The sequence below is a fragment of the Pelodiscus sinensis genome, chromosome 1 (genome assembly GCF_049634645.1).
Source record: "Pelodiscus sinensis isolate JC-2024 chromosome 1, ASM4963464v1, whole genome shotgun sequence".
Classification (NCBI taxonomy): Eukaryota; Metazoa; Chordata; order Testudines; family Trionychidae; genus Pelodiscus; species Pelodiscus sinensis.
The window spans coordinates 327088550-327106852 of NC_134711.1; the positions used below are offsets into that span (position 1 = coordinate 327088550).

Below are 18303 nucleotides of genomic sequence, written 5' to 3' on the forward strand. Positions count from 1 at the left end.
AACAAAAGCCCCTTTGGGGGGGGCACATTAGCTCTGTATTTTGCAAAGCCCGCACCCTGCTGCCCTCTGGCCCCATCCTCTTGCTACCCGCAGGAGGCCCTCCCCTCAGGCCTGCCTCACCCCCTGTCTCATGCCTTCCCCTGAGGTCCTGTCCCCTGCTCCCCCAACTTCCCCTGAGGCCCTAGTCCCAGGCCAGGCTGGAGCCGGGCTTTTGTGTAGTGGGTGGTTGTAGATATCCATCTTGTTGTTATAGTAACTGAGTTAGGTCACTAGGGGTCATCCCAGCCGGTTTGGGCTGGTTCTAGTGAGTTCTGTGTTATGGAACAAATGGACACTTGCAACTGCTCAGGCTCTCTGTGTTCCATGGGTTTCTTTCTAAATGCTGGAACTGCAAATGATGTAACAACTACCTCGGGAGCCCAGGCTGCTGTGGGGAGAATCAGACTCTGCAATCTCCCTAAGGGGACTGGGGCTCCTCACAGTGACTTTGCCTCCTAGGGCAGCTCTTACCATGGCCCAGCCCTGGCATCAGGCCTGGAGCGGGGGCAGAGCCTCAGGTAAACAGGAAGGGGGAAGAAGCTTGGGGGAGAGATACAGCAGAGGGAGGTACCTCAGGATAAGAGGAGGAGCAGGTGTGGAGTGAGTATGGGGACGTGGCACCTGCCTGTGTTCTGCTTTTGCCTTTTGGCAGGGGTCACCCTGCACTGAGGGTATGTCTACACTACAAAGTTAGTTCGAACTAACGGACGTTAGTTCGAACTAACTTTAATAGGTGCTACACTAGCGCTCCGCTAGTTCGAATTTGAATCGAACTAGCGGAGCGCTTAGTTCGAACTAGGTAAACCTCATTTTACGAGGACTAACGCCTAGTTCGAACTAGCTAGTTCGAACTAAGGGCTGTGTAGCCCTTTAGTTCGAACTAGTGGGAGGCTAGCCCTCCCCAGGTTTCCCTGGTGGCCACTCTGGCCAACACCAGGGAAACTCTATGCCCCCCTCCCGGCCCCGGACCCCTTAAAGGGGCACGGGCTGGCTACGGTGCCCGTGCCAGGTGCAAGCCTGCCAGCACCCAGCTAGCAGACCCTGCACCTGGCACGGCACAGAGCCACCCACCCGATGCCCCCCAGCCCACCCCCTCTTGCCGGGACCAGGCTGGCGGCTCCCGGGAGCTTGCCCTGGACCGCAAGAGGCGGGCACCTTCCTGGGCTAGTGCGGACATCGTGGACCTCGTCCACGATCTCCGCACTAGGCACAGGAAAGTGGCCGTCTAGGGCAGGAGAGCTGCCAGCCTGGCCACCCAGGACCAGGTGTGCATGAAAATCAAGGGGGTCCACTGAGACCCCCGACCCTGAGCCCTGAGCTTACAATGGCCGTACTGGGTCAGACCAAAGGTCCATCTAGCCCAGTAGCCTGTCTGCCAACAGCGGCCAACCCTAGGGACCCTGGAGGGGATGGACCGAAGACAATGACCAAGCCATTTGTCTCGTGCCATCCCTCTCCAGCCTTCCACAAACTTTGGGCAGGGACACCACTCCTACCCTCTGGCTAATAGGACTCCATGGACCCAACCTCCATGACTTGATCTCACTTCCCTTTCAACTCTGTTCTAGTTCTAGCCTTCACAGCCTCCTGCAGCAAGGAGTTCCACAGGTTAACTATTTGCTTTGTCAACAACAACAACAACTTTCTCTTACTAGTTTCAAGCCTGCTACCCATTCCTTTCCTTTGGTGTCCTCTAGTCCTTCTTTATGGGAACTCAGGAAGAACTTTTCTGAATGCACCCTCTCCACCCAACCCCTGCTTTTAGAGACCTCTATCCTGTCCCCCCTCCGTCTCCTCTTTTCTAAGCTGAACAGTCCCAGTCTCTGTAGCCTTTCTTCATCTGGGACCTGTTCCCAACCCCTGATCATGTTAGTTGCCCTCCCCTCTCCCAGCCTTTCTCTTCCCCTCTCCCACCTCCTTTTCCCAGTCTCCCCCAGTTTTTTTTCAATAAAGACAGAGTCAATGTTGGAAGAAACGTTATCTTTATTTTGTACATCAATAAGAAGGGGGGCTAGGGAAGGGTAAGTGGAAGGAGGTGAGGGAGGAATGGGGTACGAGCCCCCGATGGGGAGGACTGGGCTGGCTCTGCGGGCTTCTGGGGGTGGAAGCTCTCCTGCAGCCCCCCAATTACTCCTTCTCCCCAGATGGCAGCCTGCGGCAAGTGCAGCCGGGCTGATGGCCGAGTGGTGTGATGTGCCCAGTGTGGGCACTCAGGGCACTCCAAGCCAGAACTTCTTTGCAAGCGGGGCACCCCTTAGAACTGTGTGTCCGGGGTGGGGGTCGGGACCCTTTAAGCGCAGCCCTCGGCTAGCCTGAGACAGCATCTCCATGCTCTAAGTCCTCCTTTTATGCCCTGCCGGCACTGCTTCCGGCCATCCTTAAGCCCTGTTCAGAGTCCACTCAATGTGGACTTGCTAGTTCGAACTAGCAAAACGCTAGTTCGAACTAGTTTTTAGTTCTAGATGCGTTAGTTCGAACTAGCTTAGTTCGAATTAACTAATTCGAACTAAGTTAGTTCGAACTAGCGCTGTAGTGTAGACATACCCTGAATGATTTGTGCTGGGTGAGGAGCTAGACATGCCACTGTGGGGAGCTGAGGCCCTTTTCCACCCCTTGCCTGGGGCAGCACAAAGAGGCGGGGCTAGAGTCTCTTCCCAGGACTCCTGTGTGTCAGGCCATCCCTCACACACAACTCTGCCCTGCCCTGGTGGGGAAAAGGCTCCGTGGGGAATGGAGGCTGCCTGGACAGTTTCTCCTGCGGCTAAATCATGTCTCCAGCATGACTGAGTCACAAGCACCTGGCTGAGGACATAGGGGCAGGATGGGTGTCTGTGCCCCGTGAACTGCCTCTATTCATATCAGATGCAGCCCCCTGGATCACGCAGCATCCAACGTGCTCAGGAAGGGCCAGGACTGAGACTGCAGAAAAGCTCTGCAGCTATTTTCATTGCCCATGGAAGTTTCATCAGAGAAAGGACAGTGACAGGCCAGGTGTCACGAGTATCCCCAAAACTTGTCTTTATTGATGGTATCAATAGGAATTCTGAGATAGAAAAGTCACTCATGCAAGTCTTCATGGAACAACATCCTACCAGTGCCCTAGTTCTCCACAAACACAGGAGAGTAGACGTGAGGGCCTCATCTCATCTTGGAAATAGGGTTCCAGGATAGAATAAGTAGTCACATCCTGTGGATTTTGCCTCCTTTGTCACCACAACCAGAGCCTGGTGGTGCACGGACCCTTCACTTGACAAATAGCCTGATTAACCTTGCACGGAGGTGTGTGCTTTTCACGCTGTACACCACTGGGTTCATCAAGGGCGGGACCAGCAGGTAGATGTAGCCCATGATGATCTGAAGCAAGTGAGAAGAGCTGCTCCCAAATCTGTAGACCACAGACAAGCTTATCTCTAATGTGTAGAAGAGCAGGACAATGCAGAGGTGGGAGATGCAGGTTTTCAGGGCCTTGAAACTCTCTGCCCTGGAAGCAACACTTAGCACAGTTTTGAAGATCATCACATAAGAGAGGAAGATCAGGAGGGCATCCAACCCCATTGTTAAAAGTGAACCAGACAAGCCATAGACACTGTTGACTGTGATGTCTGAACAAGCCAAGTTCATGACCTCCTGGTGCAGGCAGTAGGAATGGGAGAGGACGTTGTCTCGACAGTAGCGGTACTGCTTAAGGAGAAGCGGGAGTGGGAGTATAAAAGCCACCCCTCTTAGCACACACGCCAGCCCCATCTTGGCTATTCTTGGAAGGGTTAGAATAGAAGCGTATCTGAGCGGGTTAGTGATAGCAACGAAGCGGTCAAAGGCCATCAACAGGAGCACAGAGGACTCAGTGCACTGAAGAAAGTGGATAAAGAACATCTGGGCCAAACAGGCATTGAGGCTGATCTCCCTGGAGTTAAACAAAAACATGCCTAGTATGGTCGGTACGGTGGCTATCGACAGACCAAGGTCTGTGAGGGCCAACATGGAAAGGAAAATGTACATGGGCTCATGGAGGCCTGAATCTGTTTTTATAATGAACAGAATGACTGAATTACCTAATATCAAAATAACATACAATACGCAGAAGGGGATAGAGATCCAGAGATAAACGTCTTCCTGGCCAGGTATCCCAGTGAGCAGGAACACGGCGTGTGTGAATGCGGTGTCATTGGCAGCTGCCATCATGTACTGGGCAAGTCCAATCAGCTTTTATTTTTCTTTCCTAGAATGAGAAATAACAAGAGAGTGGATGAAATTTAGAGAAACGCGATCCTGCTCTCCCTGCAAGTGTGGGAACAAACTCCCAAGCTCTTAAGGAAGAGCTCCAGAAATATGGGCTTGAATTTTCACTGACAGCAAGAGGCACTGCCAAGCTGGATCAGACCTCAGGCCACCTTGCTCAGTGACCAGAGGATGCTGCAGAGAAAGGTGAAAGAAGCCCTGCACTGGACAGCTATCAGACCACCTGTTCCCTGGGAAATTTTCTCCCTGACACCCACAAGTGAGAAATATTTTGTGGCATGAAGCAACAAGGAGTAGAGACCTTGTGGAGTTTTTTTGAATCTTTGCTACTACAATTACAGAGAACCATCCAGTCCCTCTTTGAAGCTTGTTAAGTGCTGGACCCCATGGATATCTTGTGGCCAGGGGTTCGATCGCTGATTGAGCACTGTGTCATGTTACAGCTGTGATGTAGCCACTGGCCTTCCACTTCTGATGGTGGCCAGGTATAGCAATACATGTTTCTAAACACGAGGCAGCTGCTGGCTGAAAACACTTAGGCTGCGTCTAGACTGGCATGATTTTCCGCAAATGCTTTTAACGGAGAAGATTAGGGATGTAGGCAAAAGGAAATGAAGCGGCGATTTAAATAATCACCACTTCATTTAAATTAAAATGGCTGCCGCGCTGTGCCGATCAGCTGTTTGGTGGCACAGCGCTGTAGTCTGGACACTCTGTGGTCGACATCAAAGGCATTTGTCGACCTCCCCGGTATGCTTTGTGGGATGAGGTTTACCGGGGAGGTCGACAAATGCCTTTGATGTCGACTGTGGAGCGTCAAATCGCCACTTCATTTCCCTTTGCCGAGTAAACAAGTCTACATGGCTCTGTAGACGGAGCCATGTAGTCTAGACATGCCCATGTATGTGTTAGAAACCAGGAAAGAATTACCAGAAAAGAGTCTCATACAATTGTTCACTGAACAAAGAGTTGCTAGCACAAACCTGCTGCAAACCATATTTGGGGTATATGTAAAATGCTTTCAAAAGCAAAAGCCATTATAAAGCAAAGTTCCCTGTGCTCCTTCCCGTGGAGAATCCAACAGCTCTGCTGATGGCTTTCAATATACAAGCATTTCATGAAAGATTATAATATTTATAATAGTTTATAATATTTGTAATAAAGTGAAAGGCTTTGGCACAACTTCTGCACATTGGTACCTTGGCACATACATATCAATTCATTCCTTTCCCTCTGTTCTCATTTCAGGGACAATTTCTCAGGTGAGAGTTGGATTTACAATGTAGATCTGAGAATAATTTATCTCCCTCCTCCTTGTAACACCTTTTCAGCTACTTCAAAGGTGTTAACATGTCCCCCTCTGAGTTTTCTCTTTTAAGGACTAAACAAACTCAGTTCATTCCCTCTTCCCTCAGAAGTCATGAGATTGCAACAGGTCAGCACTCAATCTGCCACTTGTTGGCAAAGAAACATCTAGCATCTTCTCTCGCCCTGGTTTAAGAGCTGATTGGTTCTGTTCTGTCCATCTGTAGCTTGAATCAAGAGTGGAAACTTAATGGGATGCTTGCTGTAGAGTCACATTGGTTAACTGTTGGGGTGTTGATATTCTGGCTGTGTTGGGTTACACTTGTCTGGCCTTTCTTAATTTTATGGCAGGCAATTGGAATACAAATAGGAAGAGAAGCAACTGGGGAAGAAAAGCCGTCACTAAGGGACACTGTGGCTGTGTCTAAACTACATGGCTCCATGGATGGAGCCATGTAGATGAGGGTTGTAGGCAAAGGGAAATGAAGCCGCGATTATTTAAATCACGGCTTCATTTCCCTTTGCCAAACAAACAAATCTACATGGCTCCGTCCATGGAGCCATGTAGTTTAGACGTACCCTGTGAGTTGACTTGGGAGCAACAACTCAGGAAGCCCCTATTGGCAGGCTCCGGACATATTCTGCAGATGTTTTGCCAGGGCAGCGAGCCTGGGGCAGCGGTGGTTGAGAAACGCTTCAGACTGACAAGCCCAGACAGGGCTGGGGAAGGCTGAAAGCCCTTGGCTTGCTTGGCTCCCTGTCAGAGAGGGACAGTCTGGGGGCAGAAGCATGTACAGACTGTGGTTGGAAAACCCTTTTATTCCCCCGTGTTAGTCCTGGGGCTCAGGTTAAACAGGATTCTGGCTCTAGAAGGCTGGCAGGTCCCTTGTCTCCACACTGCTCACCACAGGCTCTCAAATGGAGGAACCAGAGGTGCTGGACCCTTTTGGACGTGCTGGGAAGCCCAGTCGACCTTCAGGGCACTGTAGCCGAGGGCCTGGGCTGAGGGGGGATGGATTGTGCGATTCCAGCCCATGAACGAGCTGGCTAGGAGGCCTGACGTCAGGCACTTGCAGAGCAGAGAGGGGGAGCGATGCGGCACCTGTCAGGGCATTGGCTGATTCATGGCCGATTGCTGTACTGCTTGAGCAACCCACCGGAAAGCTCGCTAATATGGGGGAGAGGTTCCCACGTTCCCCAGAGCTGCCTGCCCTCCAGTCCTGCCCCTGAGTCACCCCGACAGGCCAAAGAAGACATTTGCCATCGAAAAAAAATCAGCAAGTGCAAACGGCTCCCAGCCTTCTCCTTTCAGGGCTCCTTTTACGGACAGTGAAACCTGCCCACGTACCCAGTTCCTGCTAGAAGGGAGCCGCTGGCACCAGAGGTCTTCATCCTGAAGTGCAAGGAGTCATCGGAGAGGTTGCACGGGCAGCAGGCAGTGTGTGTTCAGATAGGGAGGCAACTGCCTTTATGCAGCATGTTTGTACCTTCCCTTGGGGCCACTTGGCCATCAGGGAACCTCAGCTGCTTGGCTTCATGTGCACCAGCTTTAACCCCGTCACAGCCAATGGCATGTCAGGAGGCCAAATCCCAGGGGATGAGGGGTGATGCTAAACAACTGGCCTGCAGCACCAGCCCTGCTGCAGGCTCCATTCCTGGAATCTGGGCTTGTCGGCCCACATGGCTCCTTCAAGGGCAGCCGAGCCGTAACCTTGAGGCTGTCAGAGTTCTGATCTTGCTAATGTGAAATAAAATAACCCTCGGCTGCCCCCTTCCCTGTATTATAAACCCAGGGTGCATCCAGAAATGGAAGATTCCACAAGGCTCCGTACATGGGAATGTCTCCCACCTCGCTCTGTGCCTTTCTCCATGAGGAATGAGAAGCGGGACTCGGGATCCAGGGATTCCCAAAGTTAGGCAGAGATCTCAGTGACCCACTGGTAGGTAGGCCCAGCCACGCATAATCTCTGGGCATCCTCTACAATTGTAGAACTCTCTCCAGCTCCCTGCTAGGACAAGCCCATCAGAGATGTGCTACCAGGGCCTGTCACCGGTGCCAGCCCCTTGATGTCCTAAAGGTGGTTTATGCAGGATTCCTCAAGACTTTCACAGTCACTGCTTCCCAGGACTGAGTCCATCGTATGTTAAGGACAGCCTGCGTCTCCTGTTCCCAGATGCACCCCTTTACACTAAGCTGTATTAAAACACACATTGCTGAGGCACCAAAGGACTAAGGGAGTTGCTCAAGGTCACAGGGTAAGTCGGTGGCAGAGTCTAGAACTGAAGCCTTCTCTTCTGAGTCCCAGGCCAGCATGTTAACCCATGAACCCTCCTCCTGCTCTGGGGCTAGTGGCTGGGAGGGGGCAGCCAGCAGGCTGAGAGTAGAAGAAATTCCAGGAATTACACTGCTGTGGCATCACTACACAGGAGCCCAAGACTAATTCCTGTTCCAGTCGGTAATGCTGAGTCCTGCTTTCTCCTGGATCTGCTGAGGGACAAACCCATCGGCCAGGGCCCAAAGCAGGGTCATAGTGGGCAAGCAACTCCAATTGAGCTCCTGATATGAGGCAAAATTAAACCTCAATCAAATTAAACCACGGGGCTGATCCAAGCAACAGGCTATAGGTTCCCTGCCTCTGCTCTAAACTCAGCCCTGTCCTCCATTTGGGGGAATCTCACAGTTGTCCACTCTTCAAGCTGTGAACAGCACCCAACCTGCAATAAATGCTTAAATGAAGACTAAAGAGCTTCAAGTTAAGCAAGTTCAGGGAATATAGATTGGATAAATGCACTGTAAGATGGATAGAAAGCTGGCTATATTGTCCGGCACAATGGGTAGTGATCAACGGCTCAGTGTCAGGTTGGCGGTCGATTTCTAGTGGAGTGCCTCAAGGGTCAGTTCTAGGACTGATTTTGTTCAACATCTTTATTAATGACCTGCATGAGGGGATGGATTGCACCCTCAGCAAGTTCGCAGATGACACTAAGCTATGGGAAGAGGTAGGTATGCTCGAGGGCAGGGATAGGGTCCAGAGTGACCTAGACAGATTAGAGGATTGAGCTACAAGAAATCTGATGAGACTCTAATAGCAGAAAATCTGTCCAGTATACCAACTCATTCTGATAACATTCAACTGCACTTGGGATGGAAGAATCCCAGGCATTCTTACAGGCTGGGGTCCGAATGGCTAAGCAGCAGTTCTGCAGAAAAGGACCTGGGGATGACAGTGGATGAGAAGCTGGATATGAGTCAACAGTGTGCCCTTGTAGCCAAGAATGCTAATGACATATTGGGTTGCATTAGGAGGAGCATTGCCAGCAGATCTAGAGATGTCATTATTCCCCTTTATTGGGCTCTGGTGAGGCCACATCTGGAGTATTAAGGAGTTATGTAGCACCTTATAGACTAACAGATGTATAGGAGCATAAGCTTTCATCAGCAAAGACCCACTTTGTCATGCATCTGACGAAGTGGGTGTTTGCCCACGAAAGCTTATGCTCCTATACATCTATCAGTCTATATGGTGCTACAGGACTCCTTGTCGCTTTTGCAGATCGAGACTAACACGGCTACCCCTCTGATAGCTGGAGTATTGTGTCCAGTTCTTGGCCCCCCACTATAGAAAGGATTGGAGAGGGTCCAGCGGAGGGCAACCAAAATGATTAGGGGGCTGGAGCACATGACCTATGAGGAAAGACTGAGGGAGTTGGGTTTATTTAGTCTGCAAAAGCGAAGAGTGAGTGGGGATTTGAGAGCAGCCTTCAACTTCCTGAAGGGAGGTTCCAAAGAGGATGGAGAGAGGCTGTTCTCAGTAGTGACAGATGGCAGAACAAGGAGCAATGGTCTCAAGTTGTGGTGGGAGAGGTCCAGGTTGGATATTAGGAAAAACTATTTCCCTAGGAGGGTGGTGAAGCACTGGAATGGGTTACCTAGGGAAGTAGTGGAGTCTCCATCCCTAGACGTTTTTAAGTCTTGGCTTGACAAAGCCCTGGCTGGGTTGATTTAGTTGGGATTGGTCCTGCCTTGGGCAGGGGCTGGACTTGAGGATGTTGTTAAGTCTAGGATTTTAACGGGGTTCAAAAAAGAGCTAAATAGATCCATAAAGGTTAGCTCCATCAATGGCTATTAGCCAGGATGGGTAGGAATGGTGTCCCAAGCCTCTGTTTGTCTGGAAATGTGTGACAGGAAAGGGATCACGTGAGGATTACCTGTTGTGTTCTCTCCCTCTGGGGCATCTGGCATTGACCACTGCCAGCAGACAGGACACTGGGCCAGATGGACTGTTGGTTTGACCCAGCATGGTCGTTTACATGTTATGTTCCCATGTCAGGAATGCCCTGCGGTGCTGATCCATGCCTACCCACTGTCAGCAGGCCACGCTACCCTGTCCATGGCTGGAGTAGATCTTGGGAGGTTTTTTGCTAAACTGTGGTGCCTTATTCTGCTCCGTTTCCCCCACCCCCGGCCTCACCCGCTGACGGTTGCAGGTGGAGCATCCAGGGGCACGTCTAATCTACAAAGAACTTTCGAAACAGGGTATGCAAATTCTGTGGTCATTTGCATATCCTCTTCTGAGCTCACTTTTGAAAGAGGATCTTTTGAAAGGGCCAGTAGCCTGGATGAGATTTTTTTGAAAATATCCCCGTTCTGGATGAGGTTTTTCTGAAAAAAAACCACTTTTTTTTTTCGAAAAACCCGCATAAACCTCCTTTTTTACAGGAAGACTTAGGGGGTGGAAGGGGAAAAAATGGGCTCTTTTTTTTCCCCAAAAAACCCTCTGTCCAGACTACTTTCACTTCCGAAAGAGGACCGGAAGAGGATATGCAAATCCCGTGGCATTTGCATACCCTCTTTCAAAAACTCGTTGTAGCCTGGACGTGCCCCAGGGCTCCCCAGAACAGCCCCTGCTCCCTGGGGTCTCCTTACTGGGGCTCTGAAGCCCAGACTGGCCAGTGAGCAGGGCTCGAGGGAAAATGGAGGCAGGAGTTGAGAGTTTTGGGGAAAGAAGGGGGCTGTGGGTGAGGTCATGAAGGAGGTGGGGATTCCTGCATGGGTTGTGCTTTTGCCCTGTGCAAAGCAGGGGCGGAGGGCACCCTACACTGAATGAGTTGGGCTGGGACAGAAGCTCGCGGGGCCCCTGAGGAGAGCCGAGGTCGATTGCTCTCCCTTTGCATTGCTGGGGCGCTGTGAAGGGAGGGGAAGGGTATCTGGGCGTGAGTGTCTTGCCAGGGCTCCCGTGTGTCAAACCCTCCCCCACCCCCACAGCCCTGTTCAGGGGTGGGCTCGGCAGGTGTGTGACGTGCGGCGCCATCCAGGTGGTGGGGGAGGCTGCTGGCCTCTTACACGACTCAGTCACAAGCTCCTGGCTGAGGGTGTGGGGGGAAGGGTGGGGGTCTGGGTCCCTTGAATAACCTCTGCCCACAGCTGAGGCAGCCCCGGGATCACACAGCACCCAGAGCGCTCAGGAAAGGCCAGAACTGAGACAACTCAACACCTTGCTGGAGCCAGGGCATGTGGATGTTTAACCAGATGGGACAGTGACAGACCAGGGGTCACAGGAAACACCAGCCACCTCCCTTCTCTTTATTCACAAAACCAACAGGAATCGGGAGGCTGAGCAGCCTGGAAATTGCAGTTTAGGGGATCAATGTCCCACCGATCCCCTGGCTTTCCAGGGGAACAGTCACTTTGCCAATACAACGCCTGCCTTGGTCTCTTCCCCCAGTGGGCAGGGACAGCCCCTCTAACAGCTCTTCAGGCCTCAGAGCCCATCTGAACCTGCCTCAACACAGCGGGGATCAGTAGCTCAAGGCATCACAGGTGTAAGGGTCTGAGATGGGATCACTTTCTGGGGCCTGTGATTCTTGTCTCCTGTTTAACCTACTGCAGCAGGATGATTAACTGCCCCATCACTTGAAGAACACCCGGATGATCCTGGCGCGCAGGTGTTTGCTTTTCACGCTGTACACGATGGGGTTCATCAGGGGCGGGACCAGCAGGTAGATGTAGCCCAGCACTACATGGGGCAAGGGAGAAGAGTCCTTAGCAAATCTGTGCATCAAAGTCAGGGTGAACTCGGGCGTGTAGAAGAGCAGGACGGCACAGAGGTGGGAGACGCAGGTGTTCAGGGCCACGAGGAACTCCGTACGGGACGCGATGCTCAGCACCGTTTTGAGGATCATCACGTAAGACACGAAGATGAGCAGCGAGTCCAACCCCACTGTGACAATCGTAATAACCAAGCCATACAGGCTGTTGACGGTGATGTCGGCACAAGCCATATTCATGACCTCCTGGTGCAGGCAGTAGGAATAGGAGAGTACGTTGGCTCGACAGTAGCGGTACCGTTGCAGGAGAAGGGGGAGTGGGAGAATGACGGCCACCCCTCTTAGCACACACACTAGCCCCATATTGGCAATTCGTGGAAGTGTTAAGATGGACGCGTACCTCAGCGGGTTACTGATCGCAACAAAACGGTCAAAGGCCATCAACAGGAGCACGGAGGATTCAACATTTTGAAGGAAGTGGATAAAGAACATCTGGGCAAAACAGGTATCAAGGCTGATCTCCCTAGAGTTAAATATAAACATTCCCAGTATTGTCGGTCCGGTGGCTATAGACAAGCACAGGTCTATGACAGCCAGCATGGAGAGGAAAATGTACATGGGCTCGTGGAGGACTGAATCTGTCTTTATAATGAACAGGATGACTGAATTGCCTACTATCAAAATAACATACAATGTGCAGAAGAAGACAGCGATCCAGAGATAGACGTCTTCCTGGCCAGGCATCCCGGTGAGCAGGAACACGGCGTGTGTGAATGTGGTGTCATTGACAGCTGCCATCACATATTGAGCTGGTCCAAAGAGTTTTTATCTTTCTTTCCTAAAATAAGAAATAACAGGAGAAGGGATGAAATTTAGAGAAACGCGATTCTGCTCTCCCTGCAAGTGTGGGAACAAACTCCCAAGCTCTTAAGGAAGAGCTCCAGAAATATGGGCTTGGATTTTCACCACCGACAGCAAGAGGCACTGCCAGGCTGGATCAGACCTCAGGCCACCTCGCCCAGTGCCAGATGCTACAGAGCAAGGTGAAAGAAGCCCTGCACTAGGCAGCTATCAGACAGCCTGCTCCCAGAGGAATTTTTTCCCTGACACCCACAGGTTAGAAATATTTTGTGGTGTGAGGCAGCAGAGTAGAGCCCTTGAGGACTTTTTATAGATCTTTCCATTGTAACTGCAGCTCCTTCTAAGCCATAGAAACATCCAGTCCCTCTTTGAATCCTGGATATCTTGTGGCCAGGAGTTCCACAGCCTGTTGAGCTGTGTGTGACCTTCCCCCACACACTGTTCCTGGCCCTCCACTTCGGCATGGCCCATGGTATCATTACAGGTGTGGAAACAGATGGAAGCTGCATGGTGAAAACACTCATTGCATTTATCAGTTCTGCACTGCAGCTATTTACAAACATTTATATTTACAAACATACAATTTCTTTACCACATTATATGTATTTTTTTATTTTCCCACTCCTGAGAATACGACTTCCCTTGAACAAATGTGCCGTGTGATACACTCGGACCTCAAGAATCCCTGCAAGAGAAGCTGAAGGGCTTTCCTTGGCTAGTGTTGACTGAAGCCAGAAAGTTTGGTCGTGCTACGATTTTCTCTTCATCCTCCTAGCATCTGACTCTGCTCTCCATGCAGGGGTCAGTAGATGTCTGCAGAGTTTCTGATTGACACAGACAGTTCCCTCGTCTTTGCAGTAGAGAGGTGGCGTGGCAGACAGGTTAATATTGCACACACTGGATTTGCACAAAAATCCACTTGAATGTGCAAGTTAATTCACATATGTGCACGTAACAGATGATGGGGAAAATTACAGATGCCCGCTATTACGTTCTCTTTTCCTGAACATCAGCTCTACTCTTTGCTGCAACACAGTCCTGTTCTTTCAGGGCATTTTGGAAAGTCTTACCCAGGTATTTCAGGGCATTACCTGAAGTCATTCTGCCGCTCTACTCTGCACTAGTTAGGCCTCAGCTGGAGTACTGTGTCCAGTTCTGGGCGCCACATTTCAAGAAAGATGTGGAGAAATTGGAAAGGGTACAGAGAAGAGCGACAAGAATGATTAAAGGTCTAGAGAACCTGACCTATGAAGCCAGGCTTCATGAACTGGGCTTGTTTAGTTTGGAAAAAAGAAGATTAAGGGGGGACATGATAGCGGTTTTCAAATATCTAAAAGGGTGTCACAAGGAGGAAGGAGAAAATTTGTTCCTCTTGGTTTCTGAGGACAGGACAAGGAGTAATGGGCTTAAAGTGCAGCAGGGGAGGTTTAGATTGGACATTAGGAAAAAATTCCTAACTGTCAGGGTGGTCAAATATTGGAATAAATTGCCAAGGGAGGTGGTGGAATCTCCCTCTCTGGAGATATTTAAGAACAGGTTAGATAGACATCTGTCAGGGATGGTGTAGACGGAGCTTGGTCCTGCCTTGAGGGCGGGGGGCTGGACTCGATGACCTCTCGAGGTCCCTTCCAGTCCTATGATTCTATGATTCTATGATTATTGTTCATGCCCCTGAATGTAAGTGTTAGAAACAGCTGCTGCTCTGTTACCAGGGCACAGTATCATACAATAGAATCACAGAACGGGAAGGAATCTCAAGTGGTCATGAAATCCAGATCCCTGCGCTCCTGGCAGGACCAAACACCATCTCCCACAGTTATTAGTTTAATCCGGGTTGGGGAACCTAAAACGGGGGCCCGGATGCAGAAGATTTTTCTGTGGTCAACAGCCCCCGACAAAAAAGGGTTCCCCCATAGTCTAACCTGTTCTTGAAATTTCCAAAATGCAGGACAATGTAGCACTTTAAAGACTAACAAGATGGTTTATTAGATGATGAGCTAGGAAGTGGGTCTGGCCCACGAAAGCTCATAATCTAATAAACCATCTTGTTAGTCTTTAAAGTGCTACATTGTCCTGCATATTGCTTCAACTACCCCAGACTAACACGGCTACATTTCTATCACTATTGAAATTTCCAGTGACAGAGATTCCACAACTCTCAAGGCAGCGTCTCCCATTGCTTAGCGATCCCAACAATTCGGACATTTTTCCTAACATCCAATCCAAGTCTCCCTTGCTACAATTTAAGCTCATTGCTTCTTGTTCCACCTTCAGAGTTCAAAGAGAACAATTTATCTCCATCCTCCTTGTAAGAACTTTTTAGGTACTTGAAAGCTGTTCCCATGTCCCCTTCTGTGTTTTCTTTTTTAAAGACTAAACAAACCCATTTTTTTTAATCTTCCCTCAGAGGTCATGAGATTGCAGCATCTCAGCACCCAATCTGACACTTGTTGGCAAATAAAAGTCTGGTCTCTCCTCTGTCCCTGGATTAAGAGCAGACGGGTTACCCTCAGGTTCTGCTCTGTCCGTCTGTAGCTGGAATCAAGAGCGGTAATTTACTGGCATGTTTGCTGTACTGCTACATTGGGTTCACTGTTGGGGTGTTGATGTTCTGTCTGTTTTGGGTTAAACGTGTCTGGCCCCTCTTAATTTTATAGCAGGCAACTGGAATACACGCAGGAATGGAAACAACTGGGGAAGAAAAGCCATCTCTGAGGGAAATGCTCACAGACACTAAGGCTGCGTCTAGACTGGCATGATTTTCCGGAAATGCTTTTAACGGAAAAGTTTCCGTTAAAAACATTTTTGGAAAAGAGCGTCTAGATTGGCACGGACGGTTTTCCACAAAAGCACTATTTGCGGAAAAGCGTCCGTGCCAATCTAGACGTGCTTTTCCGCAAAAAAGCCCCGATCGCCATTTTCGCCATCGGGGCTTTTTTGCAGAAAACAAATCTGGGCTGTCTACACTAGCCCTTTTGTGCAAAAGTTTTGCACAAAAGGACTTTTGCCCGAATGGGAGCAGCATAGTATTTCCACAAGAACACTGACAATCTTACATGAGATCGTCAGTGTTCTTGCGGAAATTCAAGAGGCCAGTGTAGACAGCTGGCAAGTTTTTCCAGAAAAGCAGCTGATTTTCTGGAAAAACTGGCCAGTCTAGACACAGCCTAAGAGTTGACATGGGAGCAACAACTCAGGAAGCCCCTATTTGCAGACTCCAGCCATGTTGTCCAGCTGTTTTGCCAGGGCAGCGAGCCTGGGGCAGTGGTGGTTGAGAATCCCTTCAGACTGACAGGCACAGACAGGCCTGGGGAAGGCTGTAAACACTTGGCAGGATGGTCTGGGGGCAGACGCATGTAGAAACTGTGGATGGAAAACCCTTTTATTCACCCGTGTTAGTCCTGGGGCTCAGGTTAAACAGGATTCTGGCTCTAGAAGGCTGGCAGGTCACTCGTCTCCACACTGCTCACAGAAGGCTCCCAACTGAGGAACCAGAGTTGCTGGACACTTTTGGACATGCTGGGAAGCCCAGTCGACCCACAGTGCGCTGTAGCCCGGTCTGAGAGGGGATGGACTGTGCGGTTCCAGCCCATGAAAGGGCCGTCTAGGAGGCCTGACGTCAGGCACTTGCATAGCAGAGAGGGGCAGAGATGCGGCAGCTGAGAGCATTGGCTGATTCATGTTAGATTGCTGTACGGCTTGAGCAACCCACCAGAAACATGGGGGAGAAGGTCCCATGGTCCCTAGACCAGCCCTGTTTGTTTTTCTACAAACGCTTGCGGATCATCCACACTTCAAGCATGTTTTTGCACAAAAACATCAAAAAAGCGGAGGAGATTTTGTGCAAGAGTTATTTCTCTTTCTACAAGGAATAACTCCTGGTTGCACAAGAGCTCTTGCACAAAAAGTCACGTATGGACAGGGACCAGGGTTTTTTTGCACAAAAAGAGGGAAGAGGGAAAAGCACAGGTACCCTGGTGGCCATTCTGTAACCAGCAATCAGAGTTTCCTTGTGAGACAGTGTCCAAGCAGCTGGGACCCTCTCTTGCGCAAAAGCTTATTGTTTTCCTGATGTGTTTTTGCAGTGTGGACATGCTCTTGCACAAGAAGTTTTTGCGGAAGATCTCTTCTGCAGAAAGCTTCTTGCACAAGAAGCCTGCAGTCTAGGTATAGCCTGGGTCACCACAACAGCCCCCATGAGACATTTGCCACAGAAAAGAACATCAGCAAATGCAAACGGCTCACAACCTTCACCCTCCATCGCTCCTGTTACAGAGAGTGAAACCTGCCAACATACCCAGTTCCTGCTAGAAGGGAGCCGCTGGCACCAGGGGTCTTCACCCTACTGCACAAGGAGTCATCGGAGAGGCTGCATGTGTGTGTTCAGATAGGGAGGAAGCTGCCTTTATGCAGCATGTTTGTACCTTCCCTTGGGGCCTCTTGACCATCAGGGAACTTCAAGTGTTTGGCTTCATGTGCACCAGCTTTAACCCCACCACACCCAGTGGCAAACGTCAGGAGGACAAATCCCAGGGGATGGAGTTGATGCTAAACAACTGGCCCATTCCCGGAACCTGGGCTTGCCGGCCCTGTTTGTGTGATTATGATAAATCACACGGCTCCTTCAAGGGCCGCCGACCGGTAACCTTGAGGCTGTCAGAGTTATGATCTTGCTAATGTGAAATAAAATAACAATGATAACACAGTAGCACGTGTCTCCCCAGCACCCCCCTTCCCTGCATTACAAGCCCAGGATGCCTCCAGAAATGGAAGATTTCTCAAGGCTCCCACATCAGTCTGTCCCTTTCTCCACAAGGAATGAAAAGGATCCAGGGGTTTCCAAGGCTAGGCAGAGATCTCAGGGACTCAATGGTTGCTAGGCCCGGCCACACACAATCTATGGCCCTCCTCTACTGTGTTAGGACCCTCTCCAGCTCCCTGCTAGCACAGGTTGATCAGAGCTGTGCTACCAGGGCTTGTCACAGAACCCGCAGTCCACAGGATCTGCAGAAGGGGTGTTTTGCAGCATCCCTCAAGACTTCCTCACTGCTTCCTAGGGTCTGGTCACCCATCTGGTAAGGATTGCCTGCATCTCTTGAGCTGTATTAAAACATATAGTGCTGAGGCATAGAGGGACTAAGTGAGTGGCCCAAGGTAATAGGGAAAGGCTGTGGCAGAGCTTGGAAACTGAGTCAGTTCTTGTGAGTCCCAGGCCAGCACATTAACCCTTGACCACACCTTCTGCACTGGGGCTAGTAGCTGGGAGGAGGCAGCTGGCATCTCAGCAGGCTGATGTTTCCAGTAACTCTGAGAATTACACTCCCATGATGATACTAAAAAAAAGCCCAAGAACAACTCCATTACAGACAATAACACAGAGTCCTGCTTTCTCCAAGGATCTGCTGAGGGACAAATCCATCGGTGAAGACTCACAGTAGGGTCATAGTAGGCAAGAAATTGCCCCCGAACGCCTGATATGAGGCTAAATGAAGCTGTGAGGTGGATCTGAGGTGTGGTTCCTGATCTATGCACTAAATTGAGACCTTTTCTTTCTTTGGGGGAATCTCTCAGTTGTCCTACTATTCAAGCTGTGAACAACAACCCACCTACGATACATGATTAATTGCAGACTGTGAAGAGCTTCAAAAAGATCTCACCAAACTAAGTGACTGGGCAACACAGTGACAAATGAAATGCCATGTTGATAAACGCACAGTAATGGAAATGGGAAAAAATAATCCCAGCTCTCCATACCATATGATTGGGACTCATTGAGTGACAACTACTGAGGAGAGAGATCTTGCAGTGATT

General features: G+C 50.2%; 2 protein-coding genes across 2 annotated transcripts; both read right to left on the reverse strand.

Moving 5' to 3' along the window:
- Positions 1-3282: 3282 nt before the first annotated feature.
- Positions 3283-4221, reverse strand: LOC102458556 (olfactory receptor 51G2-like). Its single transcript, XM_006132532.2, has one exon. It carries the CDS (start codon positions 4219-4221, stop codon positions 3283-3285), a length of 939 nt encoding a protein of 312 aa, XP_006132594.2.
- Positions 4222-11493: 7272 nt separating this feature from the next.
- LOC102458791 (olfactory receptor 51G2-like) lies at positions 11494-12429 on the reverse strand. Its single transcript, XM_006132533.2, has one exon. It carries the CDS (start codon positions 12427-12429, stop codon positions 11494-11496), a length of 936 nt encoding a protein of 311 aa, XP_006132595.2.
- Positions 12430-18303: the final 5874 nt, after the last annotated feature.